Genomic DNA, 26392 nt, shown 5'->3' with positions numbered 1-26392 from the left:
TGGAATGAATGGATCAGTGAAATGGGAATGTTTTTTGGCTGATACAGTATAAGCTTGCTTTCTTGCATCACGTGCCTCTATAATGCTAATGTTAATCAGCCACTGTTTTTTTTTTTTTTTTTGCAATTTTACTTTTCATTTCTCTCTAGGAGAGGGCGTAAAGGAGTTTAAATGCCTACATTGCTAGTTGATGATTTTGGCGCGAAGTTAGTACGCTTTTATTGTGACATGCTTGTTCAGCGTTCGGTGCTGGACAGTTATTAAATTCTTTCTTAAGTTGACTATACAGTTTGTTGCCGTATTAGGCCTTAGGGATATATATATATTTTAAAAATATATTAATAGTACCTCAAATAATAATATAGCAAAATGGATGTGGAAGTAGATCAGAGACTGCGAGATATACAGAAGGAATATTTAGACTTTCTGGATGACGATGTAGGTTTTGTTTTGTGAATATAGTTTGATTAGCGAAATAGTTCATCATGGTATGTGCAGGAATCAGAAAGCTTTAGTTTAAATATTTTCATTATCGAATATCGATTGAAATTAAAAGGTCTACTATAAACTTCAACGATTATCAGCTAGTGCAGTGATTTTTACACTTTGTGACTATGGATCATGTTTCAATAATAAAACAAATTTTACCTGAACCACCAATCCATTTAATTATAATAGAAGTAACCCATAGCTCATTAATAAGGAAATATTGACATGTATTTGGTCATATATTCGTAATAGAAACATGTTTATTATACAAATAAAATAAAGAAATAAACGATTTCAATACTTTAATACCATGATCATTAGCATTAGTAGAGGCATTTGATGCAAGAAAGCAAGCTTATGCAGCATCAGCCTAAAAATAAATAAATAAAATAAAAATAAATAAATAAATGAAAAATAACCACTTCCACTTTACCCCTCTGTTCGTTCGAAATACCTGTCCAGCTGAGTCTTAAATTTATTTAGGCTATCAACTTCCACAACAAGAGATGGAAGTCTGTTCCACCAACCACCCACTGGCTAAAGGCAAATTTCCTCACGTCTATCCTACATCTGTCTTTCCTCAATTTGAATTTATGCCCTCTCAGGTGATTTTTCTGAGCAAGAGGAAGAATCCCATCAGCATTGAGCATGCTCAAACCATTCAAGGCTTTATACACCTCAATCAGATCATCTCGCTGGTGCCTAGTCTCCAGACACTGTAATTTGCAAAACTTAAGCCTTTCTTTGTAAGAGCACCCCTTTGTTCCATTCACCAATCTTGTTGCCCTTCTCTGTACTCATTCCAGCATCCCTACATCCTTCTTGAAATGAGGCCTCCAGACCTGTATACAGTACTCTAGGTGTGGCCTGACCATTGCCTTATACAAGGGAATAATCACCTCCTTATCCATGCTAGAAAAATTCCTATATATCATTGACAATACACCATGAGCTACTCTTGCAGCCCGTCTGCACTGCTCAGAAAACTTCATATCTGCCTGCACAACCACTGTGCAACTGATCAACATTTTAACAATTGAGTGTCATGTACCTTATACCAGGTTCACAGGCGCAAGGAGTAAAAACAAGGGATACAAGTTTGTCTTTATGAAACTGCTAATACCATGTCATAGGTGTCTCCAATCCATGTAGTAGTGACATGTGATTCAAGAAAGCAAGTGTATGAGCTTATGCAGCATCAGCCAAAAGCTCATACACTTGCTTTCTTGCATCACATGTCACTACTACTACATGGATTAGAGATACCTATGATATGGTGTCATGTGTCTAGAAGTCTGCTCACTACACCCCCCCCCCACACTGTTACTACCTACTTAATGTTCGAAAGTCAGTGCCATAGCTTCCTTTATTTGTGAATAAATTTCTTGATGTAAAAGGCTTCTTTTATTTTTCAGTCTCTTTTTATAATATTACTGTGAAGTTCCTATTACTATAGACCTGGCTGCACACCAGTGCATGTGCTACCAATTCAGATTCTTTGGTGTACATTTACCCATTCCCCTGAATTAACAAAAGCACGTGATAGTGTGCCCAGGCTTATATAGAAACTTTGTGGTAGCAGGGGGGGGGGGAAACACACATTTAAAAAAGAAAAACAAGAGTCCTTTTGCATCAAGAAATTTAGCCAGATTGTCTTAAACAGCTTTTCGACAATAAGTAGGGAGTAATAGAGTGGAGATTGCTAAGATCCTTTAAAAATGATAAGTCATTTTAGTGACTTATCATTTTCAATTTTCAATATTATTTAGTGACTTTTTATGACATGATGTCAGCAGCTTTGAGAAAAGCAAATTTGTATTCCGTTCTTCTTACTCATTGTCATTGTGCACGTGAACAAGAACTTGGTATAAGGGTTTGTAACAGGATGCTCATTTATTAAAATATTTATCGTATTTTGGAATAGTGTATATTTTCTAGAGTATATTCTAGGAGTATATGTATAATAAGATCAAAAAACATCATTAGAAATAAGTCTTGTTATCAGAAAAAAAAATTTCTAACTACTGTAAAACAGCCAAATTTCAGGATACCAATGTTGGCACAAAAAAAGCAGAAACTGAATTTCTGTGGAAGGTTGCCATAGCAACAATTATTTCTTGATGTACATTGTGCTATAAAGAATTTTTATAGCTAAACTTCTCCAGTTAAAAAGTAATAATGGAGATCAAAAGTAAATGTCATACTGGAGGGATACTAAATTTCATGGTGGTTTCATTCTAATAGGTATTTAAATTTATAGGTTTAACATTTTTGGTGTATAAAATGCACCAAACGTGGCAACTAATGTTTTATTTGTGGAGTTCCTGAGGGTTCAGTGCTGGGCCCCCCCCTTACTGTTTACAGTATTTATTAACGATATTGAAGGCATACCAAGCTTATTTTCTAAGTTTGAGATGATAAATTAGGCAAATAGGCTGAGAAGTGGCAATTAAAGTTTAACATTGACAAATGTAACGTATTTCATATGGGTAGTAGTAATACCAGATTAATGTACTAGCTGTGTTGTGCCACTCAAGAAATAATTGTTGCTATGGCAACTTTCCACAGAAATTCGGTTTCTGCTTTTTTTGTGCCAACTTTGGCATCCTTAGGGTAGTGGTAATAGATAGGCGTTTTCTGAGCACTGCAGACAAGCTGCCAGGATTTTGTTGATGATGTACACAAATTTTTTTTATATGAAAACCACAAACACAAGAGGTACTAGAATCTATAGTACTTAGTATGTGCATATGCTGAAGGTTGAGAAGATGAAAAAAGATATTTGTTGACATTAGACTTGAATTTCTGTAGATTTTATTATCAGGCAATACATATGAAGGAAGGTTGTTCCAAAAACGGAAGTTGAATGAATAAATGAGGAAGAAGGAAAGTTGGTTCTGTGAGTTTGAAGTGGGACAGTAAAAGATGTTCACTGGTTGCAGTATGTGTTTAGAATGCATTGGGGAGAAGGAGGGATGAGAGAGAGAGAGAGAGAGAGAGAGAGAGAGAGAGAGAGAGAGAGAGAGAGAAAGAAAGAAAGAAAGAAAGAGAGAGAGAGAGAAAAATTATAGTAACCAATTTAGGACAGTGCCCATGGAAGTACCTTTAGAAAAGACATGCAGCAGTCACAAAATCTGAAACACTGTGGAGAGACGAGTTAGACACTGTTAGAGACGAGTCATTAATTAACCTAATGGCCCTCTTTTGATTGGAATCTAGGAACCTGAGAGAAGTTTTGGGGGCACCTGATGTACAGGAATTTTTTTATATGAAAACCACAAACATGAGAGGTATTAGAACCTATAGTACTTAGTATTGTGCATACGCTGAAAGTTGAGAAGATTAAAAAAAAATTGTTAACATTAGACTTGAATTTCTATAGATTGTATTATCAGGCAATTTCTGCATACAGTCTGCAATTTCTGTAGACTGCATTATCAACTCCCTACCATGGAATATTGTTTCCACATCTGGGGCACTGTCCCAGATATGGGAACAATATTCCACGGTAGGGAGAATTTACAATTTGATTAGTATATATTGTAACTGTAGATTCACTTTTTATTATAAAAATAATAAAAAAGAACAATAAACAGATTCATAACTAGCAAAAGGAAGAGGATTGTGAATAATCGATATTTTTCAGACTGGTGTAATGTCAGGAGTGGGCCCCTCAAGTATCGGTTCTTGGACCACTGCTGTTTCTCATTTTCATAAATCACATTGACGAAGGTATAGATGACGTGATGCCAAAATTTGCAGATGACGTGAAGATTGGCAGAGTCGTTAATGATCAATGCCAAGCAGCACTCCTTCAGGATGACTTGAACAGATTTCAGAGATGGTCAGAGAAGTGGCAGCTATGTTTTACCCTTGCTACATGCAAGGTCTTACACTTGGGGAATAGCAACCCACAAATAAATTATACACTTGGTGGGGTTTAATTAGAAACAGTGGAGTTATGATAGAGCAGATATGAAGTTTCCTGAACAGTGTAAACAGGCAACCAGGAAAGCCCATGGTGTTCTATCGACGATTTATCGAATGCTATCCTGTAGGGAAAGGGAGGTCATAATCCCACTGTATAAGGCAATTGTAAGACCACGTTTGAATACTATGTTCAAGTATGGAGACCTCATCTGAAAAAATATATTGAGCTTCTTGTAAGGCTCCCACAAGATGATTGGCACCTCCGTAACCTGGTGTTGGAGGAGTAGCACACGCTTCTTGATTAGACCGGGGTTCGAACCCGTGACCACCAAATACGGAGGATGCGGAAAGGTCAAGGAATTACCAACGCATATCCCCGGAGCAATATGGCCTTAGTTGCTAATGCTCCTAAAAACCAAATAACAAACAAACAAACAAACAAGATGATTGTAAGACCGCATTTGGAATACTGTGTTCAAGTATGGAGAATTCATCTGAAAAAAAGACATTGAGCTTCTTGAAAGGGTCCAACAAGATGGGCAACCTGAATGGTGAGATCGGCAGAAGGACAACGGTATGACGAAAGATTCCAATTTTGTGAGCTTACAGAGCTTGGCAACCAGGCACTTCAGAAGTGACCTGATTGAGGTTTATAAGGCTCTGAGAGGGATTAGTAAAATGAATGAAGGTGGAATTCTCACTGTTCTAAAGAATTCCAAAACTAGGGGGTCATAAATTCAAATTACAGGGGTTGAGGTTTAGATTGGACTGTAGGAAATTTTCTTTTAGCCAGCATGTTGTTGATTGCTGGAACAAGTTGCCCTTGCAGGTAGTTGAGACTGACAGTTTGAATAAATTCAAAGGTCAACTGGATAGTTGTGTGAGGAGGAAGCATATAATTTGCATTTTCTTATCAATTTTTTTTTATTTTCCAGTGCAGCAAAAGGCTGTGGCTTCCTTACATTATATGGCAAATACTGTTACTAAAATGTTTATTTATACTCGGCACATGTTTGCATATACTTATTTATTTTTTTTTATTACTCTTTTACCATTTGAAACTCCAAAGCCATTTTTTTAAAATTCAAATGGCCATGACAGTGAAACCATTCAGAATCAGACATTTATTTTTTATGAAATTTTCTTATTTTGGCATGTAGAACTATCCCTATAATTTCATTAGTATAATTTAGAACCACTGTGTGTTTGTGTCATTAGCTGAAATCTAGTATTATATGCTTTTGTAGGATGATCAAGGAGTTTATAGCCAGATAGTAAAGGATATGATCAATAATGATCAGTCTCGTATTATTGTGAATGTGAATGACCTACGTAAGAAGAACCTAAAGAGAGCACAGGGGTAAGATGATGATGTTGCATTTTAAAATTTAGTTGCTAGATTAGTTGTTTTAGTTGTTACATTGAATTGTTAATTTTTATTCAGAGTTTGTTATATACTTTACAGAACCTTGACCTTGTGTGTCTTAGGATTATTTTGTATCTTACGGTTTACACTGCTTCTCCAAATGGTAGTCGACCAAAATGGACGACTACCATTTGGACAAGAAGCAAGTTTTCTACTCTTAGCCTGTTTGAAATCTAGTTTAGATTGATTAATTAATTAATTAATCAATCAGTCTAAACTAAATTTTTTTTTTTTTTTTTTTATGAAAACTCCAAACACGAGAGGTATTAAAACCTGTAGTACTTAGTACCGTGTATGGGTTTGAGGTTGAGAAAACGAAAGAAGATAATTGTTGAAATTAGACTTGAACTTCTGTAAACTGTAATTTTCAGAAAATATGTATGAAGGAAGGTTGTTCCAGAAACGGGCAGTTGAATTTATAAATGAGGAAGATGTTGTTTCTGAGTTTGAAGTTGGACAGTAAATGGATGTTGGCTGGCGTTATCACGTGTTTGGACTGTTTTGAAAGAGAAAGCGGGAATTGTAGAAGCCAATTCAGAAGAACAGTGCCCATGGAAGTATCTGTAGAAAAGGCATGCAGCAGAACCAGTACACTTATGAGACAGAGAGTGGAGAGACTGTTAGAGATGAGTCATTAATTAACCTAACTCCCCTCTTCTGAATGGAATCTAGAAGCCTGAGAGAGGTTTTGGGGACACTGCCCCAGATATGGGAACAATATTCCATGGTAGGGCGGATTTGCAATTTGTACAGAGTGAACAGCTGTTTGGAAGAAAAGTAACTCTGAGAGCGAAAGAGAAAACCATGTTTTTGAGATACAGAGGAAGCAATATTTGTAATGTGCTTGTGCCAAGAGAGATTAGAAGTCAGAAGTAATCCCCAAAAGAGATATATCATCTTGCCCAGAAATCAGTGTCACCAAAGATTAGGTATAGGAGCAGAAGAATCCTTTTTGTGAGATATAAGACAGGACTAAGTTTTAGAGGGATTGAAATCAACTAAGTTGTCTTTGCCCCACTGGAGAATTATCAGGAGATCGGCATTTAAGGAATTGGTAGCAGATATTCGAGAAGTTAAAGCTGATTGAGCAGGGCGAGGTTTCACAAACGGGAAAGTGGAATGCAATGTGCTATCATCAGCAAAACTACAGATAGGATTTTTGGTCAACGGAAGGTCATTAATATACAAGAGGAAAAGAGTGGGGGAAAGAACTGTACCTTGGGGGAGACCAGCATTAGTGGAGAAGTTAGAAGACTATCTACCATCACTCTCAGTGAGTGCTCTCTGACCGTTCACTGAGGGTGAGCAGTCAGAGAGAAAACTGGATAACCAGCTACAAAAAACAGTTGGCAAACCATAAGATGGAAGCTTGTTTAGAAGCTTGTTTATGCCAAACATGATTGAAAGCCTTTGAGATGTCAGGAAAAACTGCTTTACAATTGTTGCGAGGCTTAAAGTAGGCAGAAATGAATTTGGAGATTTGGGTACAAGTCAGTTGCAATATGTAACATTCTTATCATGAACAGCCTTAGCATATTTAGTGGAAAACCAAGGTTTAGATAAAGGATGAGATTTTAAAGTGGAGCGTGGAATAAAGAATTTCATCCCTACGAGAATAATATTACTGACACGATCTGAGCAAATGTTGACTTCAGAAGATTTTAAACAGTAATCCGACCAGGAAGAAAAGAAATCTTGCAAATATTCACTTTTGCCTCCTTGTAATGCCACAAGAGAAAGCCTCCATTGGAGAAGAGACTATCACCAAGTTGTAATCTGAGGTGCCTAGAGGACCACTCACTCTTCTAAGTACACAGAAGGGTTGTTTGTGAGAAAAAGGTCAAGTGTGTTGGTTGTCTGGTTAAGATTATCTTGTATTCTTTTAGGTAAATGAACAATCTGTGTGAGGTCATTAGTAATTGCAAAAGCTTCATCTCAACTAGCCGGATCTGTGACTAGAAAATGGAAGCCACCTGGAGTTGTGAACATTAAAATCACCTAGGAAAATTTCTTCACTGTTAGGAAAGCTGAACTGGAGAAAATCAAGTTTCAGAGAGGAAGTCAAAGAGTTCCAAGTGAGTAGTAGAGTTGGGAGAATGATAGAGGCAACAGATGAATTAACAGAATGTCGTAGAGAGATTTAAGCTAGTGAAGATTGAAAATAGAAGATTTCCAAATTACTAAGTCTCTGACAGGGAATATCACAATGGACATATGCTCAAGTACCACCTTTTGAATTGAAAGGAATTATACAATGAACATCATTGAGGTTACAATTGAGACCAAGTATATTTGTGAAATGAATGAGGAAGTTTTTGGGAGGCTTAGATCTTTTTGCAAGTAAGTTTGTTCTATTAGTTGGGATCTATCCAGTTATATTAAAGGAGGCAGCAAGGGAGGTAAGCAAACCCTTAGCCATAATTATGAGAGCTTCCTTGGACTCAGGGGAGGTACCCATTGACTGGAGATGTGCAAATGTGACCCCAATTCACAAAGGGGGATCAAAGGCTGACACAAGTAATTATAGACCTGTGAGTTTAACTTCTGTTCCCGGAAAATTAATGGAGGCACTGGTGAAAGAAGCACTGCAGGATCATCTAGACAAGACTTCAGTTATAGCTAGGACACAGCATGGTTTTGTTAAGGGGAAGTCTTGCCTGACCAATTTGATTGGATACTATGATGCAGTCACAAAAGAACTGGATGCAGGGAATAACTTTGATATTATATACTTGGATCTTAGAAAGGCTTTTGATACTGTTGCACATGGAAGACTGCTGCACAAATTGGAGCAGTGTGGCATTGGAGGCAAGTTGCTGCTATGGATAAAGGGGTGGTTGAGGGGGAGAAGACAGAGAGTGGTAATCAATGGACACTGCTCGTCGTGGACTAATGTTATTAGTGGAGTCCCTCAGGGTTCAGTATTGGGGCCTTTATTGTTTTCTGTATTTATAAATGATATTGATGATGGTATATCAGCCTTAATGTCCAAGTTTGCAGACGATACGAAGGTTGGCAGGGTTGTCAAGGACACTACTGACACTATGCTGCTGCAACAGGATTTGGAAAGGTTGAGCAGATGGGCTTCGAGGTGGCAAATGAAGTTTAACATTGACAAATGTAAAGTACTACATATGGGAAACAGCAACCCCAGAGCAACGTATCAACTCTGTGGTACTACACTGACAGTGGTAGAGAATGAAAGGGACCTGGGGGTGGTGGTGCAGGCAGATATGAAGTTCTCTGAGCAGTGCAGACGAGCTGCAAGAGTAGCTCATGGTGTATTGTCAATGATATATAGGCATTTTTCTAGCAGGGATAAGGAGGTGATTATTCCCTTGTATAAGGCAATGGTCAGGCCACACCTAGAGTACTGTATACAGGCCTGGAGGCCTCATTTCAGGAAGGATGTAGAGCTGCTGGAACGAGTACAGAGAAGGGCAACTAGATTGGTGAATGGGACAAAGGGGTTCTCTTACGAAGAAAGGCTTAAGTTTTGCAAATTACAGTGTCTGGAAACTAGGCACCAGCGGGGTGATCTGATAGAGGTGTACAAAGCCTTGAATGGTTTGAGCATGCTCAATGCTGATGGGATTCTTCCTCTAGCTCAGAAAAATCACCTGAGAGGGCATAAATTCAAATTGAGGAAAGACAGATGTAGGATAGATGTGCGGAAATTTGCCTTTAGCCAGCGGGTGGTTGGTGGGTGGAACAGACTTCCATCCCTTGTCGTGGAAGTTGATAGCCTAAATAAGTTTAAGGCTCAGCTGGACAGGTATTTCGAACGAACAGAGGGGTGAAGTGGAAGTGGTTATTTTTATTTATTTATGTTACTTTTTTTTTTTTTTTTTTTTTTTTTTGGCTGATGCTGCATAAGCTTGCTTTCTTGCATCAAATGCCTCTACTAATGCTAATGCTAATATTAGTTAGTCAAAGGTGGGGAGGACATATTGTATGAAGTAATGAAATTTTTCGATATGGTGCACATACATGGCAAAAATATACCCAGCTCCTTGACATAATGTGGCCTCTACAATGTCCACCACATACACTTCTTGGATTCCCTCTAGTCACTATCTGGCAGAGTAGAAGCAGCAAAATTATACACTAGCTGATCCAGAAGCCTCCTAGATTGTTACCAATAGATTTGGTCTGGTGGATTATTTAGAGGCCATCATGTGAACACTGTTTTAGCACTGTATCTTTGAAATATAAGGAAGATCCAATCTTCCTTATATTTCAAAGATACCTTCCTTACATTTTCGCCATGATGTCCATTATAACCTCAAAAGACATCGATTATACAGCAAACGTCCCATCTCTACCATCCATACAGATGGGACGTTTGCTGGAGCTTTTCTCTAGAGAATAAACAATGGTTCCATCATCACTTCAAGCCACTAAGCAAAGTCGTGGTATTGCACCAGTTGATGAGAGTCATCTGTCACTTAGTATTGCTTGGTAACACACAGAGGGATGTCTTTCCTCTGTGTGGTGTGGGTGCCACACCTCGACCCCTGCTTACGTTGGTTTGCATCTGGGTGGTCACTTCCTGTATGCTAGGTGTTGTATTTCAGGACTTGCACTTGGTGGTTATACCCAGAATTACCATCAGTCCCACCGTTGTGAGGGTACAGCAACCAGTGATCTAAGTCAAAACATGAGATACAACCCCAAACAGTGATGGCACCTCTTACAGATTTCACAGCTGTGATGGACTACTCTAGAAAATAACATTTTCTCAGCATCTGCCTGATCACACCTGGCTGCCTATTAAAAATCCATGCTTTTTTTTTTTTTTCTTTTTTAAATCTGAAAGCCAGAACTAGTTTTTTAACAGTGATAGTTTTTGCACCAAGCAACTCAAGTAAATTAATGATGCAGATCAGGGAAAACAAAAAAATTTGCTTGAATTTTAGTATTCCTCAAGTATTCTATTTGTCCTGATCTGCATCATTAATTATTTTTCAGTTGTAGAAGTATAGAAATATTGTAAAAGTATTCTGAGCAGTGCAGACTGGCTGCTAACACAGCTCATGGGGTTTTGTCAATGATATGCAGGAAATTTTCTAGCAGGGATAAGGAGGTGATTATTTCATTGTACAGTCAGTCCTCGTATAACACGTGTTTACACTACATAAATTCGATCATACACAATTTATAAATAGGGGAACGATGTCATATATAACACGAACCGAATTCGCTTATGCACAATTCGCCTTTGTGTTTACAAGAAATGGCATTCCAATGCGGAATCATCCCAACTGAATGCAACACAATAGGAATTAAGAGAAGATTGTGAAAAATGTATTTTGGTTTTTTATATCAGTGAAGGGGAAACACATTTCACCATAATAACGTAAAAACTGACACAATTCCAGCTATTGGTATTATCAAAAATGCAATCAGATCGAGTTTACTACCAGTTTATAACAGATTCCACCAGCAGAAACGTAACTGGAAATTGTTTTATGGTAGTGATCTCCAGAAATGTGCTTTAGTAAAATGTGAGCTAGTGAGGTATTAAGTGTCTCTGCCTTTACAGTGTTGTTTATTCAGTTGCTACACTCGTGCAACTTTGTTTATGTGTATCAAGCGTGCCTCCTCATTTTGTAATTGTGCTTTATTCCCTAAAAATGAGTAAAATACTTAAAAGTGTGAAAAGTAAGCAACCTGGTGAAGACACTACAGATTCAGAGAGAAAAAGAAAAGCAATGTGGATAGAGACAGAGGTGGACTGAGTCAAAAATTCTTACCGGGGAAAATTTGTAGCATACTAACGTTTATGGCCAAAATCATACTGGCCTCCATCGTCTTCTGGCCTCTGGCCCACAGGGATTTCCCCGATAAGGTTTATGGCCAGTCCGCCTCTGTCCATAGAGAAAAAAATATGAAATTCTGAAATGCTTTGAACAAAATGAAAGAACATGTGATATTGCATATGCTACAGGCCTAAATGAGGCAATGCCAAGAATTAGAAAGAATGCAAAGAAAATAAAAACAACTTTCATAGCAGAAACAACTCAAAGTGTAATAAAATCCATTAGATCAAGACACAAAGAATTGGAAGAGATGGAATGGCTGTCATCTGTTTGGATAGAAAATCAAACAAAGAACAAGTTTGCTTACGATAGAAGCAAAAGCATTAGCAATATTTTATCACGTAATAGTCGTAATAAAATACGTAAGTATTTTATTACAACTATTACGAATAATAATCGACTATTGCAATTATTTATTGTGTTTGGTAATGTTTTAGTTACAAATGTGTGTTCAATCTTTGGGTGGTCGGCACCTAACCCTATTTTTCCCATAGGGCCTGTTATTTATATTGCGAGATTTTGCATTGCACGAGGGTTTCTAGGAACACAACTATCGTGAAGCAATAGTCAAGCCACATCTTGAATATTGCATACAGGTCTGGAGGCCTCATTTTAGAAAGGATGTAGAGCTGCTGGAACAAGTACAGAGAAGTGCAATGAGATTGTTGAAGGGAACAAACTGGTTCCTCTTACCAAGAAAGGCTTCAGTTCTGCAAATTGCAGCATCTGGAAACTAGGCATCTGTGAGCTGATCTGATTGAGATGTGGCTTTTGAGGCTTTGAATGGTTTGAGTAAGCTCAATGCTGATGGAATTCTTTCTCTTGCTCAGATTATGCACTTGAAGGGGGCATAAATTCAAATTCAGGTAAGACAGTTGCAGAATTGATGTGTGGAAATTTGTGTTTTGCCAGCGAGCGGTTGAGTGCTGGAACAAACTTCCAACTGTTGTTGTGGAAGTTGATTTCTTAAATAAATTCAAGGAAGAACTAGACAAACTTCTGAAGGGAATGGATAGGTGAAATGGAAAGTGGCTTTTTTTTTTATTTGCTGATGCTGCATAATCTTGCTCTCTTGCATCATTTTCCTCTATTAATGCAATTTAATGTAAAATAGCTGTAAAATATTTTTTAAGGCATTTGATCATATTACGTATCTTCTTTTGACACTGCCTCCTTATTGGAGGTTGGCGATCACCACGCTGTACTTCTCTCTGACTTGGGCGAGATGGAAAAAGTTCCTCAGCTGATCTGCCAGTCCAGTCCAGTCCATTACGTATCATTATGTTAATTCCGGTAGGTCCTAGCCACCAAAATCCCAGGAAAGTAAGTGGCTGGACCTGCCAGAGTATAATTAGTCTCTTGGTACACCCGTCCGGTGTCCTCGCCATTAGGAATGGTAATGATGGGTCCCACTAGGGGCCTGGTGGCCAACATGCCAGATGAACAATGGGCACAGCAAACTAAATATCACATGACCCATACATTATTTTTTAAACCTCTGGCATAGACAGGGTACTGTTACTCGATACATAGAACATACACAGAGATTGGAGAAATCCCTGGAGCTGTCTGACCCTCAACATACCTATACCTATGTTAATATTTATCACATATTTTTGTCATTATATGTTATATAATGATAAAAATAACAATATTAAATTTTCCCAGATATGTTAAATTTAATGACAAATTTAATTCACAGAGATGTTAAATTTCAGATTTTTTTTAGGTTGCTTTAGATTTTGGCAACTTTGCTACTTCTGATCTGAAAGCAGCCAGCAAAATAATTTTTTTAAATATCAAAACTGTTTTCTACCGAAGTTGTTTGATCTTTTCCAATATAGTATCAGAATTAAGAATAAAATTTTTCAATTTCTCCATTTTTAAATATTTCTTGTAGTTTATCCCAAAATCTCAAAAAAAAATCTTATTGGTGATTTTTGTACTCCAGCGTGCTTGCAGTCATGATTTCTGCCATGCCACTTAGTGGGTTAATAACCTTCGTAATTTTGTAATAACAATAATGAAATTCCATATATTGCTGAGGAAAATGTTACAATTTCATTATCAGGACTCTGTTTTGAAGGGGATTGAATTGTCCACCCCATATAAGTATTTTGCAACTATATTGTATCAGTCTGGATACTTTTCAAACAGACTGCTACAATATAGTAAGAGCAATTTTAAGGGCCATAAATCAGTATTAATTACAAACAGTAATACTGATTTATGCCCCTTAAAAGAATTATGCAATATTATTATTTACCATTTGTATCATTATTATTATCATTATCTTATCATATTATGTATCATGTTAATATTTATCATATTGTATTTTTATCATTTTATGTTAGATCATTATCATAATATTTATCATTTTACGTAGTGTTATTTATCATTTGTAAAGGTTTGTGATACATTAGTTAAACAAAAAACTTGTTGCAATTGATTAAAAAGAATGATGGATTTTTCCATCATATGAAATTGGCTGAGGCTGGTCTTCTCCCTGTTTGAAATTATTGAGTAACTGTATTAAAGGCAGATAACTAAGTATTTATTATTTGAGGTTCAACCAGTTTGATGTAATTGTTAAAAAGTAATAATTGCATTGGAATTCAACAAATTATCTTGAGTATACATTTTATTAATTACACATGTATCGTTCCTGTATAATCTTTCATACATAGTTATATATGTATGTAAGAAAGATCGCACACACACACACAAAATCCATTGATCCAATTTTTTTTTTTTTTTTCCCCAACATGTTCCAGATTGCTTAGTAATGCATTTGAGGAGTTAACATCTTTTCAAAGAGCTCTAAAAGAATTTGTTGGAGCTGCAGATGCAACATATGCTAAACAATTTGAAGAATTCACAATTGGCTTAGAAGGAAGGTGAGTAATTGTTAAAAAAACTCGTTTCTTGGTGTTAAAAAGTTAAATTGAAATAATTAATTTTAGTTATATAATTTTTTTATGAAATCAAAAACATTTTTATATATATTTTTTTCCTAAAAACTATGAATGCCATGTATCATGTTCCTGTAAAATAATATGCAATGTTAAATCTTCACCTGTTAGTCATAATGAGGTTACACTTGGGCCCCAGTTGGGGACTGTTGATCACCTCTACAAGTGTATTTGTATGCCATTTGTATTTTACAGTCAGTTGAAAGATAATTTTTCTAGTTCTTGTTGTAGTATCATATCCTGATTACTGTCATTAACCATCCTGCCAACTTTTGTACCATCTGCAAACTTAGGCTGATATATCTTGAAAACAACAGTGGTCTCCAGCACTGAAACCTGGGGAACTCCATTAATAACATTAGTTCAAAAAGAGAAGTGCCTATTGATAACTACTCTCTGTCTTCTGCTACTTAGTCATCCCTCTATCCATAGTAGTAACTTGCCCCTAATGCTACATTGCTCCAATTTGTACTGCAGTTTTTCATACTGTTTCAAATCCATGCTGTGACTGCTGTATAACTGCATTTCTGTCTTGATTGTCCTATATTGCTTCTTTAACCATTGACTCCATTATTGCTGAACAGAAAAAACTTGAGTTAGAGATCGAGATAGGGCCAAGAGACCATTTATCCACAACACACTAACTTAGCCACGGAGTAAAAATAGCCCATAAAGCCTCAACAGCAGTAATTGAACTGTACTAATATTTTCTCTCTCTCTCTCTCTCTCTCTCTGTGTCTGTCTGTCTGTCTGTCCGTCCGTCCAGCTATTTTTAATTAAATGGTATCCAAATTTTGTAGACATGACAAGTTAGTAACAGACTTCAGTCCACACTGAAAATATTGTATTCCAAGAAGTTTTATATAAAGTAATGCATTTTAATGAAAGATTTTTGTTAATAATCAAATTAAGATAAAATTGAAGCATTTTACCAAGTGTTGCTATTGTTATTTTTTTAAATTATATACTTTCTTTTATTGACGAATAACAATTACTCTATTTAATTTGGTAATAAAATTTTTTTGAGAAGACTATTATATTCAAAAATATTTTGTAATGTGTAGTGGTAAATATTAAGTGCTAGTATTATGGTTATAAGCTCAGCATTCTTTAATTATAATACATTTGAAAAGCAGTAATTCAGGTCAGATTCTGTGATCGACTTGTATTTATATATTGGTAATAAAATTGGTACCAGGCAATTATTAGTACTTCATTAGTGTAGTCATTTTCATTTTATACCTCTTTCAAATCAGAGAGAAATTCTCCATTTGAAATGTTTAAATAAATTAATTCATTCTAAAATGATTCATCCTTCTTGCTTTTGCAACTGAGCTTGACCATTGATCAATCTTGCACATACAAGCTTGTGTTTTATAAACTGAAGCATCTGGAAATTGGTCATCTTTGTTGAGACCTAAGTGCTTAAGGCTTTAAAAAAGCTGTGTAAACTTTAAAGTAAAAGTTTATATATATAGTAAAACCTAGTTAATTTGAAGTTTAAGGGCCAAAAAATGTCCATTTCAATTTAAACCGGTTTGAAATATCTGTACAGGTGCAGAACATGATGTTATTAATTATTCAAGGGAAATTTTTTAGTCAGATACTCTTATTAATACTGTGCAGAATTTTTTTGATTTTTGTAATTGTCATTTAAAATAGTAATAATCTTTTAGTTTTATTGTGGTAAATATTTGGGTAATGCATTAGTTTAGTCAGTATGAAAGTGAATATTTGTACTGTTGAGAAATTGAATAAATTTATTGCATGCTAGATTTAGCATGCAATTTAGATGTTAACAAGATTGCTAATTTTAATTTTTACATCATTTTGAATTAAATGAATTGAGCATTTTCACTCTAAAGAAAAATATGTTAATACATTGAAATAAGCATTATGTTTATGTATTATATACTTGTGGGTGTGAGAAAGAGAGAGAGAGAGTCCATGTCTTAGGATATTATTTTCTATTTAATACTTGTAATCTATGCAAAAAAAGGTAACTTTTTTCCTTTTGTTATATCACTTTGAGCAAACTTCATATCTGAGCACCAATTGCTTTTGCTAATTATGCTACATGATGTGCTCAGCTTTATTTTACTTTAGATACCTGAGAATACTAGACAGAAAATATTCCAGGGGCTGAGTACAACAAAAAAAAATTGCCTTGGTAGTGTGGAGTTTTTTTATGTTCTTAAATAACTTGCTATTTATGGGGGGGGAGAAAAAATAACAATTTTTCAGTTAGAACTTGAATTCAGATGTGTAGGTATACTATGAAATTTTTGTTAAAATCCAAATAAGTGATGCTAAATGTTATGGCAAGTTTGGTTACCACTAAGTGCTCATTGAGCACTTAGTAGTAACCAAATTAGTGGCACTTAGTGGTAACTATTATTGTTATGCTTACACCAGTCTATCAGATTTGTAGCCCAGAGTTTGCTTTCACTGTTCCTGACATTTTAATGGCAAAGAAAGTTTCATTTTCAGTGAATTGAGTGAGTTAGTTGAGGAATTTTCAGTAAAAAGAGAAAAAAAAATTCTTGAATGAAGAAAACTGAATTTATTTCAATGAGTGTGTTCAAGAGAAGAGAAATTTGCCATGAATTTGGAAAAAGTTGGAATGAAGCATGCTTGGCCTTTTCACATAAAACAACTCTGATTGAAATTAAAAGTCGCTTACTGCTTGGAAATTTTTATGAACGGCTCATGGGGGGGAAAGTTAAAAGATAGGGGTTCTCTTATGCCATTGGTAAACAGTTGACACATCAGTTTGCCGTTTCCTTGGGCTGAAAAAATTTGCTGTGAAACATGGCGATAATGCATGTAGAGAGAACACCAGATCTGAAAACAAGAATGAGGCATGCCTGACTTTTACATGCTCTGATTTTAAAACAGCTCTGATTGAAAGTAAAGTCACTGCTTGGAAAACAAATTTTTTAATAATAACCCACATAGAGAAACAAATGTTAAAAGGTGGTTATCTTCTTATGGCATTGGTAAAAAGTTGATACATCATTCTCCCATTTCCAAGACGGTTTGCAAAAAAAAAAAAAAAAAAATTATGAAGCATGGTTGTAATGTGCTGAAGAAGTAAAAGTAAAAGTAAAGTGCAGCCATTATCAACCCACTGCAGGATGGAAGCCTCCTCAACAATTCATGCTGAGGGAAATGGACCATAATCTGCCACGCTGGTCCAGTGCGAGTTGGCGGATCGACCGTATTCAGCAGTCAGGGGCTTGAACCCCAGTCTACTCAAAGAGCGCGTGCTACTGCACTCCCGCTCCTGCCCACTCGGCTACGGAGGCCGGCTGAAGAAGTACCTCTGATATATTTCAGTTCCATTTGGTAATTTACATGTTTATTGTTTGTAGTAATTCCTTCAGTAAATGGAAACAATGCCACTTGTTGAATAAGCATACTAGTGTATAAAATTACATGAAAAGATGGCATATTCAAAAGTCCCAGGGTTCAATTCAGACTTTGAATTCCATTGTAGATATACGGGCAAACCCATATTATTTGTATTAAGTAAAATGCTACCAAGTAATGATCATTTGTGTCATTGTGTGAGGGCACTAGTGGAGGATATTAGATAACTGGAAGAAGTGACAAGTTTGCATTTTAAGTGTTCAGTTTGTCACAATCCAGTTTGAAATTACACATATCATCACTGGTGGGTAAAGTCATGCCATACTATCCTATACCATCAAGCAACTTATTTTTTAGTGGAATCTTACTTGGAAGCAAAGTCTTATAGTGAATGTCAACAAAAATTTGTTGAAAGAATTCCCTAATACTACCTGTCCATGCAATGCTGCAATTTTCAAGATAAAGAAATTTTGTGAGTGTCGAAGCCCTTGTGGTTAGCACTTTGCATATAAGCAAACCATCCTCCCCACCACATTGGGTGGAAAAAGCCGTATTGAATCCCATTATTGATATGAAGAATTTTTATGTGCTTTTTTTACATCATGGCTTAGTTAGTTCGTCTCAGGTGAGGATTGTATAGTTTTTCTTCCAGCAAACATGCAATTGACCACAGAACACGAACACACACACACACACACACACACACACACACACACACACACACACACACACACACACACACACACACACACACACACACACACACACACACACAATTTACAGCCATAACATATACACAATATGGTCTAAGTCACTGAGGTGCCTAAAATCCTACAACAATGTGAGCTTGATTTTGACTTTGAGTGTGGATCGTTTGGGAACGAGCAATATGAAAAAGTAAGTATTCTTATGCATGACACTTTAGATAACATTAGGCAAACAATTTGCAATCTAAACAAATCTCTACATCTCAAAAAAAAATTTTTTGGATTTTCAAAAGGGGATATCATTTGATTGAGCTGTATATGGTTTTGAATGGAATTGAGAAGGCTCAGTGCTGATGGCATTTTTTCCCTCTTGCTCAGACTACACATATGTGGGGGCATAAATTCAAATTGAAGAAGGATGGGTGTAGCATAGATGTGTGGAAGCTTGCCTTCATCCAATGGGTAGTTTGAATAAATTCAAGGAAAAACAGGTGATGTGTGAAAGTTTTTTTTTTTTTTTTTTCTCTTCTGATGCTGTGTGAGTTTGTTTTCTTCCATTATTTGCCACTAATACCAATACCATACTTCATTAAAGCTGATTTCACTGTAAGAAAATACCTAAAACTTTTTCCATACTGAATCTGCAGTATGCATGAGCTCCTTCAAATTCAGGATAATGATAATGTTACTGTTGGTATTTTAAAAGTTTATGACTGTATTCAAATTTTGGATAAAAAGTTAGTTCACCAATGAAGCGTAATTTCACCTTAGTGGCTACATGATTAGTCAAAATTGGAGAATATGGAATGCTGAAAATCTGTATATATTTTGTGAAACCCCCTTTACTTGTCCATAAAATTGGTATTTGGTGTGGTGTAATCTCAAGGAAGGATTGTTGGTCCTATATTTTTTGAACAAAACTATGGGAACATAATCTCTGATGTTTACCAAGGCATCATATGCAGTTTATTGCATTGCTAGAGGAAAATGGAAGAGAATCTGGTGCCAACAGGAAAGGGCAACTTGCCATGTCATACACTTAACTACTGAAATGTTGCAAGTCTTTGGGGGATTGAATCATACCCTGAGAACTGTAGATATCTGATTTTACATCTCTGGATTACTTTTTATTTGGCACTTATTAAAGCTGAAAACTTACAAGAGCAATCCACAAAGCATTTAGCAGCTCAAAGCAAGCATTGAAAGTAGAGTTTGGAGTGTACTGACATAACAATTAAAATAATGGAGTCACTGGTTAAAGGAATAATGCAGGGCTGTCTAGATAAGAGTGCAATTATACTGCTGTCAGAGTATGGATTTCTTAAGGGGCAATCTTGTCTGATCAATTTGATTGGTTACTATGAATCAGCAACAAAAGAACTGGAAGCAAAAAATTATTTTGTTATCATGTACTTGGATTTCAGGAGAGCTTTTGATACTCTTGACATTAGCATTAGTAGAGGCATATGATGCAAGAAAGCAAGCTTATATAGCATCAGCCAAAAAAAACCCCTTCCCATTTCACCCATCCATTCACTCCAAAAGTTTGTCTAATTCAGCCTTGAATTTATTTAAGCTGTCAACTTCCACAATCACAGATAGAAGTTTGTCCCAGCAATTATCACCTGTTGGCTAAAGATAAATTTCCGCACATCTATTCTGCAACTTTCTTTCCTCAATTTAAATTTATGCCCCCTCAGGTGTGGAATTTGAGCAAGAGGAAGAATCCCATCAGCATTGGGCTTGCTCAAATCATTCAAGGCCTTATACACATTAATCAGATCAATTTGCAAGTGCCTAGTCTCCAAACTCTGCAATTTGCAGAACTTAAGCTTTTCTTGGTAAGAGTAACCATTTGTTCCACTCATTAATCTTGTTGCCCTTCTCTGTCTTTCCTAAAATAAGGTTACAGACATGTATGCAGTACTCAAGGTTTGCCTTATACAAGGGGATAATCACCTCCTTATCCCTGCTAGCAAAATTCCTATATATCATCGACAAGACTCCATGAGCTACTCTTGAAGCTTGTTTGCACTGCTCAGAAAACTTCATATCTGACTGCATATTTTCCCCCCCCACCACCAGGTCTCTTTCATTCTCCACTATCCTGAGTATAATTCCACCCAGTTAGTAAATGTCTATAGGGTTACTGCACCCATATGCAGTACTTTGCATTACCTCCAGGTCTTTTTCATTCTCCACTACCCTGAGTGTAGTACCACACAGTTGGTATATTACTCTGGGTTTACTGCTACTCATATGCAGTACTTTGCATTTGTCAATTAATAATCCTACCAATCTTTGTATCGTCTGCAAATATAGACATTGAGTTTATCAATACCATTGATAAATGCAGAAAACAGTGTCAATTGATTACCAGTCTGTGTGTCTTCTCCCACTCAACCTTCCCTTTATCCATAGCAACAAGTTACCCTTAATGGCATACTGCTCCAACTTGTACTCCATGTGCAACAGTATCAAAAGCTTTCTTAAAATCCAAGTATATGATATCAGAATTATTTTTTACATCAAGTTCCTTTGTGACCACATCATAGTATCCAGTCAAATTGGTCAGACAAGACTTCCCCTTAACAGACCCATTCTGCGTCTGAACTAGAACTGCAGTCTTGTCTAGATGATCCTGCAGTGCTTCTTTAACCAGTGCCTCCATTAATTTTCCAGGAATAGAAGTTAAACTAACAGGTCTATAATTACTCTTTACCTTTTGATCCCCCTTTCTGAATTGGTGATACATTTGCACCTTTCCAGTTAATGGGGACCTCCCCTGAGTTCAAGGATGCCCTGATAATCATGGCTAAGAGCCTCCTTTAATATAATTGGATAGATCCCATCCAGCCCAGGTATCTTTCTTATATTTAACTTAAACAATTTCTCCTCCACTTTGCTCTCAGTTATTACAAAATCATTTAACTCCCTGTTAGAGTTGATAAGCTTCTGGCCTCTACTTAGCATTAGAATTAGCATTAGTAAAGGCATATGATGCAAGAAAGCAAGCTTATATAGCATCAGCCAAAGGGGGGAAAACCCTTCTCATTTCACCCATCCACTCACTCCAAATGTTTGTCTAGTTCTGTCTTGGCATCTCTGTAGCCTGGTGGGAAGGAGCAACAGTGCGTAGCACACGCTTCTTGATTAGACCGGGGTTCGAGCCCGTCACCACCAAATACAGAGGATGCGGAAAGGTCAGGGAATGACCACCGCATATTCCCGGAGCAATATGGTCTTAGTTGCTAATGCTCCTAAAAACCAAACAACAAACACAAACAGTTCTGCCTTGAATCTATTTCAGCTATCAACTTCTCCAGTGATCGATGAAAGTTTGTTCCAGCAATAAATCATTCTCTGGCTAAAGGCAAACTTCTGCACATGTATCCTACAACTGTCTTTCCTCAATTTGAATTTATACCCTATCAGGTGATTATTCTGAGAAAGAGGAAGAATTCCATCAGCATTGAGCATGCTTAAACCATTCAAGGCCTTATACACCTCAATCAGATTAACTTGCAGGTGCCTAGCTTCCAGACACTAATTTGCAAAACTTAAGCCTTTCTTCGTAAGAACAACCCTTCTCTTTCTCTGTACTCGTTCCAGCAGCTCTACATCCTTCTTAAAAGGCTTTGAGACCTGTTTTCAGTACTCAAGGTATGGCCTGACCATTGCCTTATACAATGGGATAATCACCACCTTATCCCTGCTAGAAAAATTCCTGTATATCATTGACAAGACAACATGAGCTACTCTTGCAGAAACCGTCTGCAGTCTCAGAAAACTTCATATTTGCCTGCACAATTACCCCCAGTTACCTTTTCATTCTCTACCACTGTCAGTGTAGTACCATACAGTTGATACATTACTCTGGGGTTACAGCTTCCCATATGCAGTACTTTACATTTGTCAATGTTAAACTTCAGTTGCTACCTCTCAGCCCATCTGCGCAACTTTTCTAGCTGCGCAGCTTACTGTCATTAGTGTCATTAACAATCCTGCTGACCTTCGTATCATCTGCAAACTTACACATTAAGCCTGATATATCATCATCTATATCATTAATAAATACAGAAAACGACAATGAACCCAACACTGAACCCTGGGAGACTTCACTAATAAGATTAGTCTACGAACAGCAGTATCTTCTCCCACTCAAACATCCCTTTATCCATAGCCACAATTTGCTTCCAATGCCACACTACTCCAATTTGTGCAGCAGTCTTCCATGTTCAACGGTATCAAAAGCTTTTCTAAGATCCAGATATATGATATCAAAATTATTCTTTGCATCCAGTTCCTTTGTGACCATATAGTATCCAATCAAATTGGTGAGACAAGACCCTTAACAAACCCATGCTGTGTCCGAGATATAACTGAAGTCTTGTCTAGATGATCCTGCAGTGCTTCTTTAACGAGTGCCTCCATTAATTTCCCTGGAATAGAAGTTAAAATAACAGGTCTGTAATTACTTGTGTCGCCCTTTGATCCTCCTTTGTGAATTGGGGTCACATTTGCCCATCTCCAGTCCATGGGTACTTCCCCTGAGTCCAAGCAAGCTCTCATAATTATGGCTAAGGGTTTGCTTACTTCCTTTGCTGCCTCCTTTAATATAACTGGATAGATCCCATCCACCCCAGGTGCCTTTATGTTTATCTTCAACAATTTCTTCCTCTACTTTGCTCTTCATTATTACAAAATCATCTAGCTCACTGTCAGAATTTAAATAACCTCTGGCATTCCCCTCCCTGAATAACTCCTCATGTGTGAATTTAGTTGCAAAATATTCATTTAGTTTGTTAGCTACTTGAGCAGGATCATCAATAGTTTAACCATTGATATCAAGTGGACCAATCTGATTCTTCTCTTTCCTTCTAGAGTTTACATAAGTAAAGAACTCTTTGCTGTTTTTCTTTCATCCTTTGCCAAATATTTCTTGTAATCTGCCTTTTCCTGCCTAATCTCCTTTGTGACTTGGATACAGACCAGCTTCTATCTATCATAGGCTTCTGTGTCACCTGTTAATTTATATGTATCCCATGCATTTTTCTTCTCTGCCACATGTCTGATTATTTCATCTGACCTTCATTTAGGCCTAAACCTTGAACAGTATTTCTTAGTTCTTATGAAAAGCCTAGTAGCTTCCAAGATTAATTCTTCCCATTTTGAAATTGCTGTTGGAAACATCATCAGTTGGTCCCACTGTATAGAATTTAAATACTGTCTCAGACTGCCATAGTAACTTTTATGAAAGCAAAAACCCTTCCCTTTACCCCTGATGGTAGTTGCCTCTTTGAGTAAATCCCACTTCAGCACACTGATAATTGCCACCTAGTGGTTTCTTTAGCTGGAGTTTCTTAATGCATGAAGAATCACTACTGATAATCAGATCAAGAATATTACTCCCTCTAGTTTTCTCCCGGACATGCTGCTGTAAAAAACAATCATCCAATAAATCCACAAAAGCCTTGCTAGTCTGTGTAAGTGACCACCCTACAAATTCCAGTCAATATCTTGGAAATTAAAATCCCCCATTTTAAGACACTCTTATTTACTGGCCCACTATATTTCTCTGCACAGTTTATTATACTCATCAGAGTCATTAGGCCTATAACACCCTCCTACTCTTAATTTTGCTTTCCCAGTGCTTATGTCATACCAAACTGACTGAACACTGCTCTGTCCACCCATGTCGATTGGCTGTACTTCCCTGGAATTTGTGTTTCTTAACTAATAGCATAACCCCTCCTCCCTTCCCATCCTGAGACTGCTGAGAATAATTGAGGAATAAGTAAATATTCATTGTACTCCCCAAATTCCAGTTCTGCATTCCTTATATCTGTGTCACACCACGTCTCTGATATCCCAACAATATCTGCCTTTGATGTTTTGGCCAACACCTCAAATTGATCAAATTTATTTACCAAACTCCTAGCATTGGTGTACATGCAAGTATACATGCACCTGTTTCTACTCTTAACTACTCTAATACAGCCAATGTATTTACTTATTCTTCAATGACTCTCAGCAGTCTCTGAAATCCCCTGCACCTTGTTTTCCAGGCGGCTGCTCATTTCAATAGAAGCAGTGCAAGAATCACTTTCACACCTGCCAGCTGCTACTGTTAATCTATTAGCTCGTGTATCTCCCCAAGCTAGCAGATTTCTGACCCACCCAACACTGCCTTGATAGCATCAGCAAATATTCTTACACCCTCTCTATTTATGTGTATCCCATCTCTGTAGAAGCAGTCTCTCCTGTTAACAAGCACAGACCAGGCTGAGAAAAATTCTACCACTTGAGCCTTGCACGTAGGTGGTAGATGACTTTCATCAACTGGTGAAATACCACCACTTTTACCCATGTTTAGTCTCTAGAGCAAAGTTTCTGACATCCCCCTCCCCCCATACTTCTCCTTCAACCCATGCACAGTACTAAGTACTATTGGTTTTGATACCTTTCGTGTTTGGGGTTTTCATAAAAAAAAACAAAAAAAACAATCTCTGCAGGGCTGAATTGATCGACAAGACTCTCATCATATACTCCCTCCTATTGTATCGTGTGCAGTAGAATTCCTCATGGCGCCTCCGTAGCCAGGTGGGCAGAAGCAGCAGTGCGTAGCACACGCTTCTTGATTAGACCGGGGTTCGAGCCCATGAGCCACCAAATACGGAGGATGCGGAAATGTCAGGGAATGACCACCACATATCACCGGAGCAATATGGCCTTAGTTGCTAATGCTCCTAAAAACCAAACAACAACAACGCAGAATTCCTCACGTGTGAATATAGATGCAAAATACTCATTCAGTTTGTCAGCCAACTGACCAGAATCATCAACAATCGTACCATCGGTATCAAGTGGACCAATCTGATTCATCCTCTTCCTTCTGGAGTTTACATAAGTAAAGATTTCTTTACTGTTTTTCTTTATATCCTTTGCCAAAAATTTCTCGTAATCTGCCTTTGCTTGCCTAACCTGCTTTGTGACTTGATTACAGAGCCGAGTGGTGAGGAGCACAACTGTATAGAATTTAAAAACTGTCTGAGACCACTGTAGTCACCTTTATGAAAACAAAAACCTTTCTCTTTACCTCTGATGATAGTTACATCTTTGAGTAAATCCCACATCACTACACACGCCACCTAGTGGTTCCTTTATCTGCAGATTCTTAATGCATGAATAATCAAATCAAGAAAATTACTCCCTTTGGTTGCCTCTTGAACATGCTGATGCAGAAAACAGTCATCCGATAAATCCACAAAAGTCTTGCTAGTGTGCGAGTGACCAACTCACAAGTTCCACCCTATCTGGGAAGTTAAAATCTCACATTATAAAACAATCTGATTTACTGGCCCACGCTATTTCTCTGTACAGTTGTTTGTTGTTCTCTTCAGAGTCATTAGGCCTATAACACACTCCTACCTTCAATTTTGCTTTCCCAGTGCTTATATCACACCAGACTGACTCAACACTGCACTCTCCATCCACGTCAACTGCAGTGCTGTTTATTTATAGTACAAGACAGACAGCTCATGGTGATGTGCTTCTCAGTATGAAATACTGCTTACCAAATGATAACGCAAACAAGTGATAATCACTGGGAGCTAAATCCACTCTTCAAGCAGGGTTGTTTTTTGATTTTCCAGCTTAAAAGACTACTGTACA

At 37.1% G+C, this 26392-nt stretch overlaps 1 protein-coding gene across 2 annotated transcripts in view; it reads left to right on the top strand.

Moving 5' to 3' along the window:
• Window positions 1-287: 287 nt before the first annotated feature.
• The window catches only part of Mcm3 (minichromosome maintenance 3), a 180250-nt gene continuing 154145 nt past the window's right edge, over window positions 288-26392 (top strand). Inside the window, exons 1-3 of one of the 2 annotated variants that reach the window (XM_090385070.1) lie at window positions 288-438; window positions 5667-5779; window positions 14442-14564. In XM_090385070.1, the coding sequence (XP_090241196.1) occupies window positions 370-438; window positions 5667-5779; window positions 14442-14564 (305 nt within the window). In that variant the 5' untranslated portion in view covers window positions 288-369. The remainder of the gene's footprint in view (window positions 439-5666; window positions 5780-14441; window positions 14565-26392) is intronic. The other variant, XM_090385069.1, reaches the window with a different exon arrangement.

Source organism: Mastigoproctus giganteus, chromosome 11, assembly GCF_048544385.1.
Source record: "Mastigoproctus giganteus isolate SK-2022 chromosome 11, ASM4854438v1, whole genome shotgun sequence".
NCBI lineage: Eukaryota > Metazoa > Arthropoda > Arachnida > Uropygi > Thelyphonidae > Mastigoproctus > Mastigoproctus giganteus.
This window is presented reverse-complemented; position numbering and strand designations above follow the sequence as displayed.